Below are 25,207 nucleotides of genomic sequence, written 5' to 3'. Positions count from 1 at the left end.
AGCTGGTCCAGTGACTTTGCAGAGGCACTTGCACTGAGACAGGGTTCTGCTCACCTGGGGAGACATGTGAACGACTCCCTGGACAGGAACAAAGGCTATTGCTGTGCTGTAGCGGAACTCCTTCCCCACAGGACAAGCTGCAAAGGGTGTTGTTCCAAAAGGCGAGCATCAAAGGTGATGCTGCATTTAAAGGTCTGCTGCTGCAACATTCACATGCAGGAATCCTTTTGTTTCCTCTAGACAAGGTAGAGCCAAGGCCAAGGAAAGGAAAAACAGTTTCAGAACCAGTTTTCCATGGGCGTGCAGCCCTTGGTAGCCACACCGGCTGGAGTAGGCTGCCAAGGTCCTCACACTCGAGGAAGACTTCAGCCATGTAGTTTGTGGCAAGTAAGATTCAATCTGGGATAGCCAGATGCCACACATCACCGGAACTGTGTAACCAGAAAGGAGGGGATCTACTAGCTCATCGGCTAGTGACAGTGCTGTTCCCTCTGGGCACTTACTGGGCTATGATGGACACCCCTGGCACCCGAGAAGTGAGTACTCACTGAACTTGGAAGAAGGACAAGAAGAAAACTACTTTCCACTCATTGGAAGAGCACAAAGAGAGGCTGTAGTGCCATACAACTGCACCCACGCTGAGCTAGCAGTGTTTGGACCCTGCTTTGTGCACATAGCTTGTGGAAAGGTTGATTAACAGCATCAGTCTGAAGTAGTGACTCCAAAGGTCAGTTGGCCTACCTCCCTGACTGGCACTGGGGACATTAAAGCTAAAAGAGACCAAATCGCATCTCTGGTAGTCACCACAGATGTTCTGCTGCTACCAGGCACAGGGCATCCCTTAAGACAATTCAGAATTAGCCAAAAGGTGCACCTAAGTCTGCTGGACCTGTGAGTGTTGGGTGTAAGCAGATTTGTCACCCACCAAGGTTTTGCACTGTGACTATGGTGTTGCAAAAGCGCACGGTCTGCATTGGCCCAAGGAAGACACCAGCCCCCACCAAAGTTTTGCACTGTGACCGCTGCACTGGCAGCTCTTGGAACCCTGCATAGAGGAGTTTGTAGGATTCGGAGATCCTTCGACAGAGTCCCCCTCAATCATCTTCGGACGAGGTCTCAACCTGCCTCCTTTTGACAATCTTTGCCTGCATCACTCAGCATCAGGACCACTCCATTATTCTATATGGCACCTGTTCTATAAAGTTGGGATCTTGCTTGAAAAATGCTTTAGTGGCTAGGTACCTGTCCCAAGTATCCTTTCCCGCCCCCTAGACCTCATCCCTGCTGGATTTGGTCACCCAAGTCGGGCAGCAACATACCCACAAACTTTCCCAAACTTTTCAAACTTTGCATTTGCCAATGCTTGTTTGCGGTTGCCTCCGAAAATTAAAAACAAGTTCTAATATCTGTATCTCTGGAATCTTCCTGTGGATTTTAATGATTAAGGTCTCTGAAAATAAAAAAATAAATATGCTTTTATTTTGATAAATTATTGTGTTCCTTTCTTGTTTGATGATTTTCTTATTCTGTTGTTTGGTGTTTTTAAATGCTTTACACATTGTTCCTTTGCTTAGACTCGCTACTATGTGCCATAGCTATCAAAGGGTTGAGGTGAAAGTCAAGTAAATAACTCTGACTGCACCCAAGACAGTGTCTGTAAATGTACTCCATGATAAGGCTCACAGCCATATCATATAATACACCCAGATCCTCACAAGATGTTTGCAGATAGTGTCAAATTTGGCCCTCATTAATTTTACCTTTTGCTCTAATTAAGTCTTTTGCATTTCCATAGACTTCTGTCATAAATAAATCATCTTCTCATCTCTAGTTTTCAAGCATTTGTCTTTTTGGTATGTCGTCACTCCTTCCTTTTACAATATCTGAAATAATTAGGGGGCTCATTACGATGTCGGGCAGAAACCTTCCGCCTGACACGTCTCGGAATCGGTTCCAACCGACTAGTGATCGGCGGTTCCACCCAACTGATTATGATGCGACCAAACACTGTTCTGCCGGAGTTCCATTGTTTCCTATGGGAGCCCGTGTTCTAACACAAGCTCCTATAGGGAAATGGGGTATGTGTGTAAAACCCTGCACCCTGTTGAAAACACCCCAGTGTGCCAGCAACACAGTTCAGGGTTTTACAGGGGGGTCGCTTAGGTACCGCCTCGGCCCCCAACCAGAGGTTACAGGATGGCAGGGTACCCGCCTAGGGGTCCCAAAGGCACTTTCTGACAGCCTTTTCGTGTCGGACAGGCCAACTCGGAAAGGGTGTTGAAAATCAGCATCATAATGCGAGGTCAGAAATGCTGTCTATAGAGGACTACAATGTGGTTCCGACCGACACAAATATTCCAAGAGCCAGTCAGAACCGATTCAGAATGACTGAGGGTTTTGCATTCAGATCGCGAATATCATAATCGGTCGGGTGGATTGTAAACTGACTGAGTCAATCAGGTGAGGTGGACTGCTGGATGGCACAAAACTGCCTAAAACTTAACTCCACGAAGACAGAAGTATTGCTCTTCGGAGCCACGGATAACTTCTGGCCCGAGCTGGTGGCCAGATGAAATGGGTCCTCTCCCCTCCCCGGTGGACAAAGTAAAAAACCTGGGCATTTTAGTGGACAATTCCCTGTCCTTTAAACCCCAGGTTAACGCACTCTCCTCCTCCTTGCATTATGTTCTTAAAACCATTAGAAAAATTCTTCCCTATGTGGAGAAGGAACATAGGAAAACCATTGTTACAGGTCTAGTCCTCTCCCGCTTAGACTATTGTAACAGCCTGATGCTAAACGCCCAGCAGAGCGTCCTTAATAAACTCCAACTATTACAGAACGCAGCTGCCCGCCTGATCACTGACACTCCCAAATTCGCATCAATCAGTCAGGACTTGGTGACTCTACACTCGCTACCTGTCCGCAATCGAATTGTCTTTAAGGCGCTATGCATGGTGTTCAAAGCCCTACATGATACAGGCCCCAGATATATGAAATTGCTCTTTCGCTGGCATATACCGGCAAGAACACTGAGATCAGGGGAACAGGCCCTGGTCACGGTCCCCAGAACCAAGAGAGCTCGCTGGGGAGGCAGGAGTTTCTCCCTTGGGGCTGCCGAGGCCTGGAACAAACTTCCTCTCAAGCTTAGACAATCCCAGGACCTGATGGTGTTCAGAAGAGAGCTTAAAACCTGGCTCTTTACCCACTAAGCCCATCTACTCATACCAGCATTAGCAGTCAGCGCCAGGACACCTCCGGGTAACAGAGCGCTCTACAAATGTGAAAATAAATAAATAAATAAATCAGAAGCGTTCCAACACAGTTAAGGAGAATCCGACTGTTGGTCTGAGCCTTTCTGACTGACATTGTAATCAGCCCCTATGTCTGTCTTGTAATAGTTGCTTAATAAAATAGTCAAGCGGAAAACATTTTGTAAACATAATCTTTAGAAAATCCATATTTTGGGGTTTTCGGTTCCTGTTTTACTATTGCTTACACTTTTCATTTAATTTCCACCCAGGCAAGACTTGCTGTTGTGCGGGAAACTAGAAGTGTGCCAGTGCCATATGTGCTGGGCTAGCAAAGTTCACTACGCAGCCTTAGAAACATTTGACGCAACGCAGCAAGGCAACTTGCTGCACTGTGTTGCGTCAAATGGAGAGAACAGGAATATACCATATTAACCAAGATATGGTATAGTTCTTCTCTCTCTCTGCACATTAAGTGCTGCCTAGCGCCAATGCAAAAGACACACAGATGGTTGAAGGAATGCAGAACGAATCAAACATTTACCCCAAGTCAATAGATTCGGGTTAAATCCATTGTTCTTTTGCTCACCATGCCACCACAGTTTAGACCCAGCCATATGCAAATCAGTCTGACCCTGTGCCTCATGGGAACAGTCCAGCCCGAACTGCCAAGCCACATCCTCCCTGGACCAAAAACAAGCATCCTGGGACCGGTTTCAGGGCATCTCCCCTCATCAGCCAGGCTAGCTTGAATCCAGTGACACAGTGAGCCTGGTACACAGGAAAACAGACTACAGCACACATAGAAAGAGGACGTAATAAATATAGTTCTGTTTGTTACACCTCTGTTGGGACAGCGTAGCAATTTAATGCATTCTCAGGTTTTCTTCTCTTAGTACATCTGGGAATGTGCCAAACTCCTTGGATGGATGTGTGGGAATGCCCAGACTCCACCCAAGGAACACCTTCCCAAAGCAGAGTAATGCTGCCTTTCATTACTCTGGATTTACTAAGTCATGCAGAGCTGCGCAAGGTGTCTTTTCATGGATTAGTAAATATCACTTAAGCCCTTGTGTTGCCTTGTGTCACCTAGCTTGACACAATGGTAACAAAAGGGCTTAGTAAATCTGGGGCTGTATGAGCAGAGCACTGAATATAACTTTTGTATCTGAGGGCATATCTCATGTACAATTTTCATCTGTATGCCCACCCTACAAGTAATATGCATAAAATGTACACATTTTATCAGACTTTCATGTATTAAACCCGGTTTATATATTGTTCAATGCACCATGATGTAAATGCTTCAGAATGTGACTTACTTATAGTTCATTATATATTGTGGGCTTGTAATGATAAGTTGTGTTGGTAATAGTAAGCGTATCCCTCTTGGACCTCATAGTACAGGATGGGATTGACAGAAAGAAATATATTCTTAGTGAAAGTGAACGGGTGAAAACTGTCTTGATGGAAGCATTTTGAAAGAAATATTCAGATTAAGACCTACATTTTTCTTTTTTTTACACAGTGCAGTGCAGCAAACCACCTTGCTGTGATGTTAAAGGGAAAGGGCAGGAATGAGCCGAATGTAAAATTATACAGGTCATTCCTGCCCTTTCCTAGAGCTGGCGCACTTTTGGCTGCCTAATGCCTACACAGTCACTCTTGTGTCATGGTGCAAGGATGCCTGCGTTGTAGGCAGGATTGATTTTGTACAGGAAGGGACACCTTCTGCCCTCCTGGAGAGAGGTGTGACTGACTCTCACGAAGAAAACCAAAGGGGTTGCTGAGGGAAGATGATCGCCAAAGTGGGGATGAGCCCAAAAGCAAGCTTCAAAGGTGAAGCCACCTTTGAAGGGCAAATGGGAGCCAGTCAGTCAAAAATACTTTATTCGGTTCATAACAAAAACCATAAAAGTATACTACAAAATTCATCAGGGTCAAGACATAAGTTAAAAGAGATATGAAACATTGATTTATAATCCATTCATAACGATTTCATATAGGTTTAAAAAAGAAAGCGTGCATTATAAATATTGATAAAAAGAGTAAAACCAGCACAAAGGACAATTGAAAAGAAATAAGGCACTGACGCCTAGGTCCTGAATGTATAGCTATGTACAATGTATCCAGTTAATTTTCCTCCTCAATCTCAATGCTATTGTCAAAACATTTGCTATGTTAAAGATCTCCCATACACTTGACAGCAGCTGTAAATATAAAAGGGCAGGGTTAACTTGTCTAAAACCCTTATCTTTAATGAGGGGAATGATATACTTTTTACGAATAGGGCGTAAATGCTTACAAAAAAAGATAAAATGCATAGTATCTTTGATAGAGAAACCGTCACAAGAACAAATCTCCAATTCCGAGTCCTTAGTCCAACCTGGGCGTTCTGTAAGGAGAAGGTGGAATTTGTTCAATCTAAACTTAGTCAATAGAAATCGATGATTCATATTATTGACGATTCTCAAATAAGGTTCTATGCCTCTAGTGGTTATTAACAATTGATGAGCCCTTACTGTTGGTTTACATAATTCATTTTCTTCTCTTGCCAAATATGCCAATTGTTTGTATGTCTCTTTGGCCCATTTTATGTCCCCCTTCAGCAGCTTGTTTGGGGAATTAAACAATTCCGGTCGACCCAATTTAGTTGCTAGTTTTTTGATGTAATTCAACCAGGGGATGGAGTGGCCATACTCCAATGCTAAACAGTCCCTCAGGATCTCATGATTCAGTTCTAGTTCTGGGTTCAGCCAAATAGAAATCCATTTCAGTAGTGGGGCTAAGGCTATGCGATCTTCCAAGTATTCAATCCCACACTCTTGGTGAACAATGTATCCAGGTGTAGACGGGGGGACACATAACATAGATTTCAAAAACTTGTCCTCAGCCGCCTGCAAGGCCTTTACACTTTTTAGCCCCCACTGGTCCGCTCCATACATGGCTATTAAAGTGCACTTGACCTCATAAGTTTTCAACACCGCCTCTATAGGCTTCACACCCAGTTTACGTGCGAAATCCAAGACAGCCAAAATAGACCTAACAAAGGCATTACGTTTGGCAACCAGGTAGAGTTCTCATCAAAGATCACCCCCAGGTAGGGAAATCTTGTAACCCTAGATAAAACATTCCCTTCACAGTTCATAGTCTTGATTTTTTTTGGTTTACTGCCCACAATCATTACATGAGATTTAGGAAAATTTACACTAAGATCCAGCGCCTTCATAAAAGAAGCAAATGCATTTAAGAGACATTGCAACCCCACTGCTGTGCGTGCTATTAAGGCGGCATTATCGGCATAAAGTAGTGCCGGAATAGAAATTTTGCCAGCCTTAGGTATATCTTTACACGCCTCAGTTAGAACAGCACCTAGGTCGTTAATGTGAAGGGTGAAAAGTAAGGGGGCCAAAATGCAGCCCTGCCTAACTCCATTAAAGATCCCAATATTGCCCGTACTGTTACCCAAACGATAATACCTAACTGTAGCCATAAGATCCCTATGTAAGTCAGCAAGAAAATACACAATGGGGCAGATTTATGAGGCCCTTGCACCACGTTTACGCCGCTGTTGCGTCACGCAAGGCGGCGTAAACGTGGCGCATCCCTACGAACGATTTACAACGTGACGCATCTAGGCAGATGCGTCACGTTGTAAAGCCCTGCGCCGCTTGTGGGCGTTCCGGCGCAGGGGGGGCGTTCCGGGGCAGGTGCGCCTCGCAAAAGTGGCTGAGTGAAATCTATGAGATTTCACTCAGTCACTTTCAGGACAATGCTGCGTCAAAACCCTGCGCCTGCTTGAAGCAGGCGTAGGTCTTGACGCAGCATTGTTAAGATGGGCACCCCCGAGCCTTGCTGGAGCTGCGTCGCGCTTGCGACGCAACTCCAGCAATGCGCCACCTTTACGGCACAGATGCGTCACGCATCTGTGCCGTTTTTGCCCCATGGTGCGCCGCATTGTAAATGCGGCGCACCATGGGTGGCGGAGCAGTGGCGCATGTTAACTGGCGCAACCCTGGGGATGCGCCAGTTAACATAAATCTGCCCCAATGTTTTTATCAACCCCTAACTTGAGGAGCAATTCCCAAAGTTTGGACCTATTCACTCGGTCAAAGGCCGAGGAAAGGTCCATAAATGCAAAGTACAGGGTACCCCTTTTAGCAATGGTGTATTTCCCTTTTAACAGTTGAAGGTTGAGGCACTGATCTATAGTGCCTCGACCTTTCCTGAAGCCATATTGTAGGCATGAAAGGGTATGTGTGTCCTCCAGCCAGGATGTTACTTTGCCAAGGACCACTCGCCCTAACACCTTCACTGCGGCATCAATGAGGGAGATAGGGCGATAACAGCTAAGATCCCCCTATTTCCCTTCTTAAAAATGGGTACGATGACAGATTTGGACCAAGTGTCCGGGATACCTGCCAAACAGACCCTATTAAAAACATTGGTTAAAACTCTAGACCAGGTCTTGACATCTGATTTAAAGAGGTCGGCAGGAACGCCGTCCGGACCCGGGGCATTGTTGCTAGTCATCTTCCGGATTGCGTCTGCCACCTCTAACTCTGTAACCGTTAAAGTATAGGGATCTGAAATAGTGGTGGATATAAACCCCACTCCAGGATGTTCCCCTTCATAGACTGACTTCAAATGAGCACACCACGCCTGTTCTTGAATACCACAATCTAATTTGTCATTGCAGGAATCGTGGAAAAAAGGTTTGTTAACGACAGCCCAGAATTTAGCACTGTTCCTGAGCACGTCTACGGAGGTTAGTACTTCCCAGGCCGCCTCCCTGATCTCCCGTCTTCTCGTGTCCAGAGCTTTCTTACAACTTTTTCTTAATAGGGCCACAGTAGCCCTATTCACAGGTTTACAATTCAGTGCGGCTTTTAGTTTTTGGTTAGCTGACGAGCAGTTACGATCAAACCACCCCAGCTCAGCAGGATCCTTAGCTTTCCCCATTTGTCTAAGGTCTGCAGAGACCTGGGTACAGATTGTTGAATAAGCCTCTAAAACCTCCTCATTCCCTGCTTCCAAGTTCAAGCATGTTTCCAACTCAAGTCATACTTTAGTTATTAGGTTGGTTTGGAAGTCTCCAGGTATGATTCTACTCCATCTAAGTCTACGGGCCTGATCTGTCGGACGAATATCTGATTTGTCCGTTCTATTTTGAACTATCGTGGGCTTCATGATCAGATCCGATACACTGAGGACCACTGGATTATGGTCACTGAAATGTGACCACACGGGCAGTTATCCATGTATCCTATCCCCCAGTGTTTAGCTGATGAAGATATAATCAATAACAGAATGACAACCAATCCCCTTAAAAGTTGGTATCTCCTTGTCCAACATTGTTGGGAGCATCAGAAGGTTGTCTGCCAGGATTGTCTCAAGAAGACCACCCTGTGCAGAGTGTTCGAAATGAGTGTCCCCTAGTTCTGCAGGTCCTAATAGGTATAAGGACAGGCACTCATCCGGACACCCATGAATATTAAAGTCTCCCATGATTATAGAGAAGAAATGAGTTTTATTAACCTCCTTATATTCTGCTAAGAACAAATTTAATGTGGCCAAGTGATCGGTCGCGGTGACTCTATCAAAAGAGTTGTAAAAATTGACAATTAAAATAGTTCCCACCCCACTCAAACAAATTTGTACAGCCAAGCTATTTTGTGAACCGGTGTCTAGTTGGGTGTGAGTACCAGGGATGGTAGCCGTAATTAAGGTGACCAGGCCACCCTTCGCCCTCCCCATGTTAGATTGGACCGCGGGGATGGAATAACATGAGTAACCATCCAAACTCAGTGTGTTACCTGTATCCCAGGTTTCCTGTAGTCCAATAATATCGCCCATGCTAATGAACTCTCTCCAAGCTGGGTCGTCTATTTTATTTTTAAGGCCAGCAACATTTCAAGTTACCAGCTTTATCATGGTATCCTGTGGACCTTTAGCTCTAACCGTTGGCGCTGCATTGGGGGTACTAACTGCAGCGACAGGGGTGGTCATAGTTATTTGGCTCCCTAGTCACTCGTTTTCACCCAAACTTGAGAGATTATCAAATTTATTTAGAACGGGGATGGAAAAATCATATGGCAATCTCCCTTTATATAAATCGCTATTCATTTGTCTAATCTGGTGTGGTGGATAAAAAAAGCCCAATGGGAGTAAGTTCACGTTGTCATTTTGAATTCTGGCTGACCCTGCCTGTCTCAATATGTCGTTAACCAGCCTAGGGGATCTAAAGCTAATGACAACACAGTCTCCCTCTAAGCTTTTTTTAGTCTTACCCACCCAAGGGACCCTTCTAACCATCTTAATATTATTTTCCAGATGATCACCCAGATCTGTTTTGTTTGACAAATAATAAAGGGTTTTATTTCTTAATGAGGTCCAATGTTCATTTTGACCCACCTTGATTTTCGAGACATTTGCAAGGATTATCGTGTAGGGGCAAGCCTCAACTGGTAAATTTAATGGTAACTCTCTCTTCTTAGGGGGCTGTGTTTGTGGACTTATACTCCCTGCTGGCCCCCGAGGACCCTTTTTCTCACTCATGATGGCTCCAGTAACTTTTGGAACCGGAATAGGAATACTTGGTGCCAAACTTTGAGGTGTTGTTAAGGGAACCAATTTCTCTGTGAGACTGGCAGCACACACAGGAGGCGCAACCGAATTTATACTACTATCCTTAGTAGAAGCAGTTGCACCACCTGCTGCGTCCATGTACTTATTCAGGAGTCCACCTAATCTATTTACCTCTGCGGTCATCCGGTTAAGTTTTGCTACTAAAGGTTTAATAATACCCTTAATCTTTAGGTCAATGAGGCTAGCTAACTGGTTGAGCTGTTCGTCATCCAGTTTTACAATGCTAGGTCCCATTACTACATCATCCTCCTTTTCTAAATTTTTGATAGGTGTGACCACTTTTTTTCTAATGGAGCGGGTGCCCATACGTTTCGACTGTGTTTTTCGGCATGCTCTAACCACTCTGGGAACAGGGGTCGGGGGATGCTTTACCATGGTATCTAACGAAACGTCCAGCTCAACATGTTCAGGTGTTTCCCTATCAGAAACTTCGGGATTAATGGGGTTACTGCAGTCACCCTGTCTCACTACAACCGGGGAAGTGCACGTGGTAGGTGGTAAAGGGTCGCAGCTTAGACCTAAAGACTGTCGTCTATCACTATTGATTTTATTAACCACCTTGACCAAGTAGTTATCCAAGGTGCCAGAAACAGGTAGGGCACTATGTTTCGACATGCTACAAGCTACAATAAGGGAAACCACAATACAAATCAGATATATAACACAGTGTATGCAGCTCCCTCACTCGTCACTTTAAAGATGCTCTTATTTAAGCTTATCTCAACCATTAAACAAACACAAGGTATATTGTAGGATCTCACTGTGTTTATGAGGTGTGGAATAAGGGGTCGCCTCAAAATCCTACACCAAAGTCTATGGCCCAGCCCTGCCTCGGTCTGCCCCAGACGGCCCGCCCTTTGCCCGGGCTTAGCCCGGCGCCGCCCGCGCGCGTCCCGCGAGGTGGGAGGGACCTCTGGCTTTTCAGCTCCTCCGTACGCGATTCCCGGTGGGCGTGTCACCGCCAAGGATGCTGGGAGCTGTAGTCTCCCTTGCAGATGCCGCGTGATGGAGCAAGCGGCGGCCGGAGACCAGCAGCAGCGGCAGAACAGCGTGTGCCCAGGTGAGTTCCAAAACTGCCCCTGTCGTCTTCAGAGACCCACTCAAGACGGTCTTTTTTAGAGCAAATGGTAGTCACCTTCAGGAGAGTCTTTTGTTTTAGCCGACAGGCTGGCCTCTCAGGCTGGGGGGGGGAAGCCTTTGTTAAATCAGCTTTTCAAGTGAGGCGTAGTCCCCGAGGTAGTTAGTCCTCTTAATTGGGCTAGTGAGCATACACACTAAGAGAATTATTGTGCAATGTTGGAAGTGGGAGGCATAGTCTATACTACTATTATAAAGAGAGAACACAAACCTATGAGCCAGGTAAACTCGGGAACCAGAGCACCAATCCACACACCCGATACATTGTAGAAATTGTCAGGGTGTGCAGATGGACATAGGCTATAATAAATAAAAAAAACGTAAATTAAAAAATATAACTTTTAAAAAAAAGTAGTGCCCTGAAAGTAGCGCCGGCCGCGACGCTGCGCTGGCCGCGACGTAGTGCTGGCCGCGACGTGCGTGATGATGAGGAGGAGCGGCGGACATTGAGCGGCGGTGAAGTGAGGAGCGCGGGGAGAAGCGGCGGCTCAGGTGCGTCATGACGAAGAGGAGCGGCGGACATGGAGCGGCGGTGAAGTGAGGAGCGCAGGAAGGAGCGGCGGCTCAGGTAAGGTAAAGGCACATTGGAGTCGGGGCGGGAGGGAGTCGGGGCGGGAGGGAGTAGGGACGGGAGGGGGTCGGAGCGGGTGTGCACAGAGGGACGGGCGGGAGGAGTTGGGGCGGGAGCGGGTGAGCACAGAGGGGCGCAAGCCTCAAATGCTGTGCACGCAAGCCTCACATGCTGCCCCCAGCCCCTTTCTGCCCCAGGCAACGCTGGGGCAGGCTGCTAGTAATATTATAAAGAGAGAGCCCAAACCTTTGAGCCCAAACCTGCTACGGAGGCCATAACGATGGAATTAGTCAAGCAAAGGAAAGAAACCAGCATAAATTCATATAACATCACAGAGCCACAGAAAAAAGCCTTACAAGAACTAATGAATAACAAGAAAATCATCATAAAACCCTCGGATAAGGGGGGGAACGTTGTACTGATGTCTAGAGATTACTATCGTGAAGAAGCGATGAGGCAACTCTCCGATTTGAAATTCTATTCCATCACCACCAGGAGTGTCTATGAAGCTAGCATCAGACAATATGATGATTTGGTTCTCAAGTGGTATAACCTTTCCATGTTAGGGAAGGATGAGCATATCTTCCTGCGCAGCAATAATCCCATGATACCGACTTTGTATCACCTGCCCAAGCTGCATAAAAATAACACCTTACCACCAGGCCGACCCATTGTGGCTTCTACCGATGGGTTAACTGAAAATATGTCCAAATTTGTGGACAATTACATCATCCCACTTGTCTTGGAGCTGAAGTCTTATATCCAATACATTTAGGATGATAACACCATATTCCACAGGTGCCGACAGACTTAAAGCAATGATGCGCAAGAATTGGCACATCTTGCTTACCGATGAGGTCATAAAAGATGACTTGCCACCATGCCCACTGGTGACCTTTAGCAAGGCTAGGTCCCTTGGCGACATGTTGGTACATAGTCATCTGGAAGCCCCTAGTATCCATTCTAACACCTTGAGGGAAATGAGTGGGTTCTTTCCATGCGGAAAGTGCAAAGCATGTGCTAACAGCCGTAGGGTACTTCAATATGACATCCCGGATGCGGGCAGAACAAACAAAATCCACAAATTTATCACGTGCAGTACCACCTATGCCGTGTACTGTTTAATATGCCCGTGTGGCCTACACTACATCGGGAGTACTATTAACCAACTCAAATTGAGAGTTTTAGAACACCTTAGGGCAATTGACAGAGTAGACCCCGCATATCCAGTAGCCCGACATTTCGCAGAACATCACAACAAAGATCGAAATAAATTACGATTCTTTGGGCTAGACCATGTTCCATGCAACCCACGGGGAGGTGACAGGCTAAGAAGGCTACGACGTCTTGAATCAAGATATATTATCGACCTGTCTACCAAGTACCCGAGGGGTATGAGTAGTGGGGAGGAAATGGCAGTACACCTTGGTAAATAATGAATAACAACTACAGGTGCACCTTAACAGATATTTCTGCTATATTATCCTGCCTATCTTTGTCGATTGATCTGAGGGAGTCTATTATGAGAATCAGTATCGTACATATTTGTGCCCTTGACTGTTCTGCAACTATTGCTTTGCAAATATTTCTAACATACATTTTGTGATGATGCAAATAATAATTTCCGATATTAGGAAGGGATCTTCTTTAGTATCAGTGTAGTTCTCCAGTTGCACCGATATAGCACATATCGATAATGGATCACTATCAGTTTCCAGGTCACATTTATGGAATTCTGGAAAATGGAACATGAATTATGAATTGTTTCTTATTGTCATTCAGTTCTTGTGTTTCTTTTTTTCACAGTGTTAGCGGTGTGGTAGCTTTCGTTTTATAATGGTCATTTCATTATTCTGTAAATTTCAGTAATATATTATGAACTATTGATCAAATTATGATATTTGCCTAACATCTGTATATGGTTCCGAGTATTATATTAAATGTACATATGTGTTACGTAATATTCACCTGTATAGGGACACATGCCGATCCACGGCTCTATTGTGTTAAGACCTTTCTCTCTTGTGAACACTCCGATTTTCGGAGGTATTTTACCTGTTCCAAGATGGCGCCTACTGTGGTGCTTGAAGGGTTGGTCCCTTGTTGGTGTCTAGTTATGTTAACACACGCCTATTTAACCGGAACTGCCTGTTGAGGGTGAGAAACACCGAAGAAGGCTAACGCCGAAAAGTTTGTTTGCTGATTAAAATCGCTGTGACTGTTCCCGCCGGAGTGCTGTTTCTTTTCTTCAAGGGGGAGGATTTTGAGCGTATATATATATATATATATATATATATATATATATATATATATATATATATTAATTCGATTGCAGGTAACACCATTTGCACGAAGGCCACAGGAAGACTATTCGAGTTCACTTCTTTTTATTGCCAGCATGCAAACACAGGGCTTCACAGCATTTCCCTTCCTTTCAATTTCTCGCCTGACGCGTTTCAGGAATTAACTCTCCCTTTATCAAAGGCGCATTTTCTTCTGGCTTCGATGACATCAATTTCGGCATTCGCGCTATTTTCTTTCTCACCTGCCTCATGGGCGTGGCCAAATGCATGGCTTTCTGGGTGCTGTAGTGCTATGCTTATTACCTCCAAGTGGATTTGTTCATCGTGTCCAATATTATAATCTTGTTTCTTCCCTTGTGGGTTAGAAGCGGAATCCTGCAGTCCTGTGCTCCGCTTTTCTGCTGACAATGTGAAAGGCAAGCACCTTCCCACACAGATGCGCTAGCCTGCGGCGGGTCCTCTTAATTGGGCTAGTGAGCATACACACTAAGAGAATTATTGTGCCATGTTGGAAGTGGGAGGCATAGTGAATTGTGAGCTGGCTAATGGCTTCACTTCACAGTAACTTGACAGTAAGTCATCATCAAGTGGGAAAGGACCTGGCAGCTAATTGACTAGTTAGCCACCACAGTCCCTTAGGCTTATCCATACTAATATTATAAAGAGAGAGCCCAAACCTTTGAGGCGGGTAATCTCAGTAACCACATTACCAATCACAACACCCAATACAGCGTTGGAAAGGGCAATTGCAGCAGAAGGACATAGGCTATGCAGACGGCCACCATATACATTTAAAGGGTAAAAGAACTGTGCCAGCAAAGTAGTCCCTTGTGGGAGTGTCTGCGTTCTGCTGTGGGCGTGTGCTGGGGGCATGACAAACGCTGGGGGCGTGGGGTACGTTCCGCCCTTCATGCCATGTGAGTCGTAATTGTGCCGCATCAAGGGGCACGCTGGGGGCGTGACACGCTGGGGCCGTGACAAACGCTGTGGGCGTGTGTCCACGCTGGGGGCGTGTGTCCGCCCTTCATGCCATGTGAAGCGCCAATTACGCAATTGCCCCGCATCAAGGGGCACGCTGGGGGCGTGACTAATGCTGGGGGCGTGTGCTACGTTCCGCACTTCATACATTAATCAGATCCTCTGCTGTGGCCGTGTGCTGGGGTGTCACAAAGGCGTTCACCTCAAAGCGTGGTAAGTAACCATTCACAAGACTCCCTTGGGGGACTGCCCGTTGTCTCACACATACTGTGGTTGCCGAATGCAGTGTGTGCCTTGGCCTGGGTGTGTCTGAAAGGGCCGAACGCAGTGTGTGGCTTGGCCTGGGTGTTGTCTAAAAAAACTCCGGCCAAAGAGCGTCGGTGTGGGTCATAAAAAAATAAGAACAGCGGGAAACAATCATTCAAGACTCACACAATTCTAATTGTTAGACGGTCGCCGCTGGCCCTCAAGCGGGGGCACACGCGACTGAGCGTGTCTACGGGGACAATTACCGCAGCCTCTCATGCGCGCTGTTACTGAACTATCACATTAAACCAAATTACACGCGCCTGCTAACATCAGCCAGGGCTGCAGCCGGGCTCAGGCGGTGGATCACTACACTAATTACATGCACCTGCTAACATGAACCAGGGCTGCAGCTGGGCCTCAAGTGGGGGACATGCGCCTGCTAACATCAAACAGGGCTGCAGCTGGGCCTCAAGCGGGGGAACACGCGAATGACCGTATTTGAATACACACATTCTATTTCATACCCGGACAACGTCGGGACGGGCTGCTAGTAGTAGGCATAATATAGGGACCCACATTTCAGATCACTTCTAGGCTGGAGAGAGGAATGAAGAAAGACTGACCTGCTGTTCTCTGCACCTAGTAAAGCGAGACTGCACCAAATGCTGGTCTGCACCTGCTGCCTTTTGAGCTACCAAAGAAAGGACAGTGCCTGAGGTTTCCTGCTCAAGGAAAAGTCATCCTTGATCCTTGAGCCACAGAGAAGGTGATTCTAAGAGTCAGTTGGCTGACTCATTGCTACTGCCAGAGAACCATAAAAAGCCAAGAAACCAGCTCCTTTGAGAGCCCTGCATCAAGAAGCCTGATCACCACTAGATGCCAAGGTGCAGCCTGGAAGACCAAGTCTTGACCCTCAAATGTTGTATCCTAAGCTGCTGGAGTGCTGTCAGAGTGCAGTTTGGTCACTCAGCACAGATGTTACTGACAGTTAAAGGGAACCACTTGATTTGCTTAATTGGAGACCAGTAGACCCGTGGCAACTAGTTTTGTGCTGGACTTCACCTAGACTTTCCTTTGTGAGACATCCACCCTGAGGCCAAAGTCACCTTTCAGGGCTTGTGGTCCAAGTGGTGGCCCCAGGTAGCCTCCCAACACCTGCTGAACATCCTCAGCATCCTTGAGCACCTTCAGGTTCCTGTATCCCTTGCATTGGGAGCACTCCATTGGCTTCTTTAGTGATTTGCTCATAAAATCTGGAACTGGACTGGAGGCTGCATATACTGCGAGGTAGCTTATCCACTGGACCTGACTGGTCCCTTTGAATGGCTCACTGTCAGAATTGTTCCCCACAAGAATTCCCATATAGCCGTTTTCAGGTCACTTGTCATGGCTGACCCTAATCCATGAGTCACTATAGATTATAAGGATGTATTGCTTTAGTGAAAAGCTGTAATTTATTCTTTCTTTGAAAATGTATATCTCTGGAAGCCTAGAGTGGAATCTTGCTGTGGAGGTGTCTATTTAAAGATAATGATAAAAACTATTCTTAGAAAGTGGTGTTGGATTTTTATTGTGTTGAATTTTCTTCGTATTCAACTCTTTGGGTACTTCTAAATGATTTACACTTGTTTCTTTAAAAAAAACATGACTAATCTGGGCCACAGGCACCCAGGACTGAGCTATGATTTGACAAAGGGACATGACTGGACCTGATATGGAATTGTGACTTTATTGCACAGTGCATAACCACATCATATAAAAAAAACGAATTCATTAAATTTTCCCAACAATATTTTATGACTAAAATAATAACTGTTCCAACTCAAATATTGGAATATTTGGTGCAAGGTTCATTCATTTTCTAAAATATTGTAAGGCACATAATTTGGCACATAATTTGGCTCTCTAGACCCACTGGCACTAAGGACTGAGACAGAAAATCGGCTGCACTGCGACCACCCAACAACCCACTAAGCAATATTTGAGTGAGATGTGTTTCAGGTAGCAATCAATCTCATGAGACATACAGGTGTAGTTTAGTAAAACCACCACTTTTCCTGTAGCCTTCAGTTAAAGTGGGTGATGAGATTCTGTACGGAAGGCTTGTTGTCGCCTGACGTGAAGGTCCCTCTCGCTCCTTTAACTCTGTGCTTCGAGTCTATAAAAGTATTTAGTCAATGGTGGAACTTTTCGGATAAATAATTGACAGAAAATGGCTTTATGCCCTTTTACCTGTTCCTATTATCCAAGGCTGCATTTTTTAATAATGACAACAAACAAAACATTCAGATATAAGCTTTCCATGAAACTTTGCTCATAACGCAAGAACAAATATTTAGAACAAAAACCGTCAGCACAGATTAAATGCTATGAATATATATCCAAGCAGCCTTGATCATCATGTTGCAAGGAAAAAGAGCATGGACTAAATGTTCATTCTATTTTAACACTTTCTCTTTTGATTGATTAGTACATGTAAGTCTGAAAGGGTAATACCTAAAAGAGAAAAGTTGTAATAGTCGTGGCATGTTCTTATCACAGATCCTTGACATAGTGTTCTTCACAATACCATAATGTATAATGATTATATTATGCTCTGAAGACTAAAATATGTCATAATTGAAAGCTGTTTTCTCTCTAAATCCTTCTACAAAAAGACTTTAACCGGTAGGCTTTATACCAAAATAAACTGGTTTCAACAAGGGGCGGTGATCCTTCCTGTGCATTATTTGGTACCACACAACCCATATTGCTTCAAGAACTGATAACCCCTCCAGCCCATTTATAATCTAGATTGAAGTTGGCACTTACTCTGGATGTTTGGGTAGAGGATCATGTAGAGGAACCCAAAGCGCAGTGTGGTGGATGTTGTCCCTGATCCGGCTGTAAATAAGTCAACTACTGTCAAGAAGAGATTGGGCTCACTGAAACTGCTACTGGGATAACCTTTCATCTGCAGAAACAAAAACATAAATGCAGCCTAATCAATGTGTAGTGTAGTTACCGGTAGTTATCAATGTGTAGTTTTGCTTTCAGTAGTGATGCAACTTAGATAATACAAGAGTGAGCAAAATTGAGGAAATTAATTATGTGCCACACAGATATAGCTATGCCTGGAATACAGCTGACATTTATTGCACCAGAAATCCTGGAACACAGCAAACAATACTATGTTACTTGCTTGCTCTCTTTGAAAAGTTGAAAAACTTGGAAGACATTTTTTTTTTAATACAGACAACTCGCATTTCATTTGCGTAACCCTTCAAAATAAAATAATTTGGGGTGAGAGGAAATATAGAAACCAGTGCAACTCCCTTTTGGGCAATGTGTTGTAGCCAGGCATAGTCCCAGGTAATGTTGGTTGAGGATTGCTGTACTGCAATTCGTTGTACAAATAAGTAGTGTGAATTGAGAAGCCCTCCACCCACCCCATTAAACTAAGCCCCTGTGTTTCCCAACTCTCTCACTCTATCCATGGTACCTGCTATGCTGCAGCATGATCAAAAGAGACCGAGAAAATTCACCAAATGGGAAGAACATAAAGTGGTGATCAGACTTCGTACCCATAAGCCACAGAGGATGGGTACTCAGAAGGTGAGCCCTGTTGTTGCAGAGGTCCCCTTGGCATAACAGTACTGTCTGGAGGTTGCCCTAAAATCCAATATGGGGTGGTAATGAAGAAAGCTGGAAAGACTGACTTAGCAAGAAGGTACTGGGATGGTGTCAGGACCCTGATACATCGGTTCCTTCCCTGATTCATTAACATCAGAAATCTTAACAGCTATTGGGTTGCTACGCCAAAGATTGACAATCTGTTGGAAGTGGCATCTGATCCTGACATGGGAGGAAATATAAAGATTAGCTCCTAAACAGGGCTAAACTGAGACAACAAATAACCCAGGCACCATAATAAGAGTGGTCCTCCCAGCAAATGAGAGAGTTAAAAAAGTGGTCTACATTTTCAAATCGCTACAGATTTGAACTCACAAAGAAATGCTGTATAGATGTTTTGCAGGGGGTGGGAGAATGCATGAATTTGTGTTTGCTGCACACAATGTTTGTGGTAATGTTAGGGGAATCAACAATAAAAACCAGCCCATCAGACCATAAACAGGCCCTCAAACAGCTAAAAATGGCTTACACATTGGCCTTTCGGACCAACCCTTCTGGCACTTCCAGATTTCTCCATATTCCAATCCTACCCTGATCCTAAAGAAAACACAAACAATGTACCAAGGAGAACACAGTGATCTTTATTCCCAGACCTGCTATATTTCAACCACCAGTTAACAACACTGAGGTGGTGCATGACCCTACACTGGACAGCTTGGCCCTGGTAGAATCCCCATTTTAGGACATCCCAAAAGGCTTAAGTGCAATGAGGAATAGCATAGACCAAAGAATCTCAGCTACAGAAAGTGAAGATGTTGTTTAAAGTAAAGTGAGCTGAGAATCACAACCAAGGACTCAGATGAAGGTTGTCTAACCTTTGGTAAATATACAGACATGATAAAGAAATCTGTTGGCAATGAACTTTTAGGGACTGCACAATTACCTCAATTACCCATCTGGGGAATGAAGGAGAACCAACTAAAAATGCGTTAAGGGCAGCCAGTACAATAGTGTTTGGTATTTACTCAGTAAAAGAGGGAGAAGATGTTAAAGCTTTTAGATTCCCCTTCCTAAAATCCAGTGTCGTGGCAGATGATCCTACGATACACTCTACGGTTAATAAGGTCCAAGGGTATCCAACTAGAGTGCCTGGAGCAAAGCCCTCAGATAATAGAACTATAGTTGTCAAATTGAGTAGTCCCTCAAGGCAAGAGGGTGTTGTTTGCACAGCAGTAAACTAAAAAGAACCGAATGTGCAAGATTTAACAATCTTGATCTTTCCTGTCCTGAATTGTGGCACACAGAGCAAGAACCAGGAACTTCTGGTCATAAAAATGGGTATTCACCATGAACATGTGTTTTAACAGACATTTTCATCTAACTATAACCTTACTTTAAACTTGGCTTCTTTTTCAGTGCAATTCTGAAGTTTTTTTTAACGTAAAGTATATTTACAGACCTAACAGTAATGCAACTTGAAACTTTTTTTCAGTGAATTTCAAAGGTTTTTTAAGGTAAAGCAAAACGTTTTTAGCACCCCTAACTATAATGTTACTTTAAACTTTGTTTTTTTTTGGTGAATGTCTAGGGTTTTTATAACTTAACATATTATTAACATACCTAACTGTACAGATAGGCCCTTCATTATGCAAGGAGGCTTGAGTATGTGGAAGGAGCTCTTTGTGAACAGCTGCACCGAGAGCTCAGGATCTCTGTAGCAGTGGCTCACCAACCTAATTGTACTTGGTTGTCTGAAGGCAGTAAATCCTTCATGAAGAGCATAATGGAGAGCATATTCTGTGTGTGGTAGGTCCTTTCCCACAAAAGGAGGCTTGTATGCCTGGAGGGAGAGGGCTCTCTGCACAATCTGCACAATGAGTAAAGACTGTTCTTGGTAGGGACTTCCCATCTAATGGGACTTGGATCCCTGGAGAGAAAAACCCCTACGCACAGTCTGCTCATTGAATGCAAAGTGAGCATGCAAGGGGCACGAACATCTAATGGGGCTTGCACATTTTTAAGTAGTGGGCTCCAAACACATTCTGCACACTAAGCTCTGACTGCACATAGTAAGGGATTGTCCACCTCATGGTATTTAGTTCTCTGGAGGGACAGGTTCTACGCACAGTCTGCACACTTATCACTGACTGAGCATAGTTGAGGCTTGTCCCATGAGGGCTCAGTGCCTGTTTTTGAGCTTTATTATTTTTACGTGTTTCACCCTCATGTTTTCAGGACAAAGTACCCGTCCAGAACTGCTGTAGTGGAAATATGATACTATCCTATCAACCTAAAGGGTTTTCAAATATTGAATTGAATGGATGCAGTTGTACAGACGAAAACCTGTGGGAATGTATGCAATTTGAAAATCACTGCAGCGGCGAGGGGCAGAGAGATTGTTAACAAGGCACTTAGGGGCATATTATCAAGAACGGCGTTAAAATTATTGCCACTTTAGCGGCAGGATCTGCCACTAAAGCAGCGATAATGGGCTTGATAATAGGCCCCTGTGAATTCCAATAGAAGCCCATATTCTGGTGTGAACATGGGCTTCTATGGGAATTCTCAAGGGCATATTATCAAGCCCATTATCGCCGTTTTAGCGGCAGTTTCCGTTCGCTAAAGTGGCGATAATTATAATGCCATTCTTGATATTATGCCCCTTTGTTTGCGACTATGATGGCTGCATCTCACAAAGGACTGTGTGGATTTGCTTGCAGGTAAGCTACATTATACGCATTTGATATTTTTACCCTATGCAAGGTGTAACATTGCATTGTCTATGAGAGACTTAGGAACTTTATATGGAAGGTAGAAGAAAGTGTTTTCCATCTGGTTTGAGCAGTAAATACACACACTGACATGGCTACCACAAATATCGGCATTTGCACCAAGAACTGCAGTCCTTTGTTGCATGCCATTTTTAATGTTGTACCAATCAAATCATCTCTGAAGTAATTTAAACATGCTTTATTTTCAATGAAGTTGGAATTAGAACGTAAGACAGAGGGCCGAAATGCATTTGCTCAGAATAAATCATTAATGTCCTGTAAGTGCTCCGTGCTTGTTTCTTCATCATAAAAACATATATATGCAACACCCTAATTTAATAGTGCATACTGAGAAACCTCAAATAAACGTCAAGTTATTTTGTAGAATTTAAAAGCCCTTTATCAGTTCCAAGTGTAAGTTTAAAATATAATTCAAACCGTAATGTATGATAAAAATATATTCTGTGGACCAGGTGGAAGATTTACAAATTTCCTGGATAGATTCTCCTGACCTTCTGCCCAGGAAGCAGCCAATGCTCTTGTGAATTTCCCCTGAACTAGGAGGGAATCCAAATTGTCTTGCACTGTTAGCAAAATGGTTGCCTTAATTCATCTACTTAAAGCCATTGATGTTACCTTCTTTCCCCTTTCAGACTAGCCAAAATGTTACGCCAATGGGTAGTTCTACTTAGGACTTGATCTCTATTAAAAAGCTGTTTTTCAGTTGCCTATATCTTTTGTGCGGCTGACGAATCCATAGAAAATGTTCCCCAAAAATTTGAATAATTTCAACTTCTGTGTGGAAAGTTTTGGGGTGGCCTGTCAAGCAGGGGCCGAGAAAAAGGGGTGGTCCAAAAATGTGTTTTCCCCATTTTAATTCCCATGGTAGTTTTGAACATGACTACACCCCGAACTCCTGGACGGACTCGCACCAAGTTTGGCAGAAAGGTAGCTTTTGTTTGCAGATCACACTTTCTGTGATTTGGTGTTTTTAATAAATAAAAATAAATTAAATTTAGGTGTAGAAATAACGTGTAGGTCTAAAACGAAAAGCCACATTTTAAAAGGCAAATGGGAGCAGTAGGCTTCCATAACTACATATGTCAAGTTAGAAATCCTTCTGAATGCAATTTTTCTTTTCCTTTCTTCTCATCTTCTGTCAATAATCTTAGTAATGTGAAGACGTGAGTAGTTCAGTGATACAAATGTTCTGAGCTCACATGATTTAATGGAGAACAAGGTACTACTCAACCTTCCCATAGAGAAATACTCATAGAATACAATAGTGTATTAAATGGTGTAGTTTAAGTTTTATATAAATGTTTCTTCATGAATAATTTGCAAGTTAGAATGTGTGAGAAAGGCATGATTTAATTTGTGCAATGACAGACCTAACCATGAACTGTTTTGTTTCATAGAAAAAAAAGCAGTGGGAACAAACATCGACTTGTAGAATGTTAATAAAAATGTTCAGTTTAACACTGAATATCTGTAAACCTTTTGTCTTTAAACTGCTTAGACAATGGAAGCAGCCCTGTTACCATCCTTAGGGATAAATGACAGAATGTTATATTCATGCGTGTTGCCAGAGTAGATTTAGATTCCTCATGGAAGACTTTTCAGACCCTGTCCAGACTCTCTGCTGAGACATATATATTCAATTGTTCTGTATTGTATGACTGATGAATTGATTACTTATTGATGACTAATAAATACTTGCTAATGATTTTAATCAAACTCCTTAAACTCACACCAAAATCTCATTATTGAATACATATATACTTGTTTTTAAGCTGTGCTAAGCCCCACGAGAGATCTACTGATCTTGTGAGTGGTAATTTTTTTTTTAGGGTATTCCAACCCCCGAATACACACGATTGGCCTGTTTTTTAAACACACACAAAAGGGGTCAGGAAAGCACTCACCTGGCCCCTTCATTTATAATACAAACAACTTTTCAGCCCTGTGGACTGTTCCCCGACAGCTAATATGGTGGGTGCGGCTTTTCTGTGAAAGTGAGGCTAGCCAATCAGCACTTTGCTTTGACACGTGAATCTGCAGATTCCCCACGGGTGGATCCACGGGGGATTTGTGTCCCTATATATACATTTTCTTTTTACGTAATATCTCTAAAACTGCTAAACGGATTGACACCAAATCACAGAAAGTGTGATCTGCAAACAAAAGCTATCTTTCTGCCAAATTTGGTGCGATTCTGTTCAGGAGTTCGGGTTGTAGTCATGTTCAAAACCACCATGGGAATTAAAATGACGAAAACACATTTTTGGACCTCCCCTTTTTCTCGGCCCCTGCATGACAGGCCACCCCAAAACTTTCCAGACAGAAGCTGAAATAAGTGTCAAATTTTTCGGGAAAATTTTTTGTGGATTCGTCAGCCACACAAAAGATATAGGCAACTGAAAAACAGCTTTTTAATAGGGATCAAGTCCTAAGTAGAACTACCTACTGGCGTAACATTTTGGCTAGTCTGAAAGGGGAAAGAAGGTAACATCAATGGCTTTAAGTAGGTGAATTAAGACAACCATTTTGCTAACAGTGCAAGACAATTTGGATTCCCTCCTAGTTCAGGGGAAATTCACAAGAGCATTGGCTGCTTCCTGGGCATAAGGTCAGGAGAATCTATCCAGGAAATTTGTAAATCTTCCACCTGGTCCACAGAATATATTTTATCATACATTACGGTTTGAATTATATTTTAAACTTACACTTGAAACTGATAAAGGGCTTTTGAATTCTACAAAATAACTTGAAGTTTATTTGAGGTTTCTCAGTATGCACTATTAAATTATGGCGTTGCATACATATGTTTTTATGATGAAGAAACAGGCACGGAGCACTCACAGGACATTAATGATTTATTCTGAGCAAATGCATTACGGCCCTCTGCCTTACATGCTAATTCCAACTTCATTGAAAATAAAGCATGTTTAAAGTACTTCAGAGATGATTTCATTGGTGCAACATTAAACATGGCATGCAACAAAGGAGCCTTCACAGAGGCAGCAAACTTTAATAAATGTGGGCCTTATTTTATTTCATGTATTGAGCTTAATTCCTTTTTAGAAGATTTGGTAATATTGCAGAGCCATTTGCGAATATACACAAGTATAGTATTTATGGGCACATGTAAACAAAAAAGTGCTAACAATACAAAAAAGTGGGTCCACCCTCCAGTTAGAAGACCACAATAGTCTGATGTTATCCATTACCTGCTCCACTTTCTCCAGAAAGGCATCAATGAAGTCCCTTTTCACACTCGGGTCCCAGCCCTCTTTGTGCTCGGCGATAACATCCCGCAAGAAGTCGAAGAGTTTGTTGTGAGCTCTAAATATTTTCTGCTTCACTCCTGGGACGTGAACCAAGGCAGGGACCACATTCACCATCTGAAGGAAGCAAGAAGAAGAAAAGCTGTGAGGTGGAGTGCTTCAAGCTCAGCCACAGGAGAAAGGTAAACAGCACATACACTTTTTAGTGAATATGTTCTTAGAATAATTTTTTTTCCAACAGATTGAAGTTTTAACCTGTTGTTTTTCTTTCGATGAGAGATAAATATTCCACTGCATTCCGGAATGAATACTGTAAACACACTTATGAGATAAGTTTTGATAATGGTCTCAAGGCATGCAGGCATGGTGCATTGTTTGTCAGCCTTTAAATGAATTGACCTC

The 25,207-nt window shown here is 43.7% G+C and overlaps 1 protein-coding gene across 2 annotated transcripts in view; it reads right to left on the bottom strand.

The window, feature by feature from the left end:
* The window catches only part of LOC144753085 (cytochrome P450 2D6-like), a 382,600-nt gene that overhangs the window by 62,356 nt on the left and 295,037 nt on the right, over positions 1-25,207 (bottom strand). For both annotated transcript variants that reach the window (XM_078640876.1, XM_078640882.1), the window contains 2 exons: positions 24,749-24,922; positions 17,947-18,088 (listed from right to left, as the gene is read on the bottom strand). In XM_078640876.1, coding sequence (XP_078497002.1) covers positions 17,947-18,088; positions 24,749-24,922 — 316 coding nt within the window. The remainder of the gene's footprint in view (positions 1-17,946; positions 18,089-24,748; positions 24,923-25,207) is intronic.

Source organism: Lissotriton helveticus, chromosome 1_1 (genome assembly GCF_964261635.1).
Source record: "Lissotriton helveticus chromosome 1_1, aLisHel1.1, whole genome shotgun sequence".
Taxonomy (NCBI): domain Eukaryota; kingdom Metazoa; phylum Chordata; class Amphibia; order Caudata; family Salamandridae; genus Lissotriton; species Lissotriton helveticus.
The sequence above is the reverse complement of the archived record's forward strand: the minus strand, read 5'-3'. Positions and strand labels throughout refer to the sequence as shown.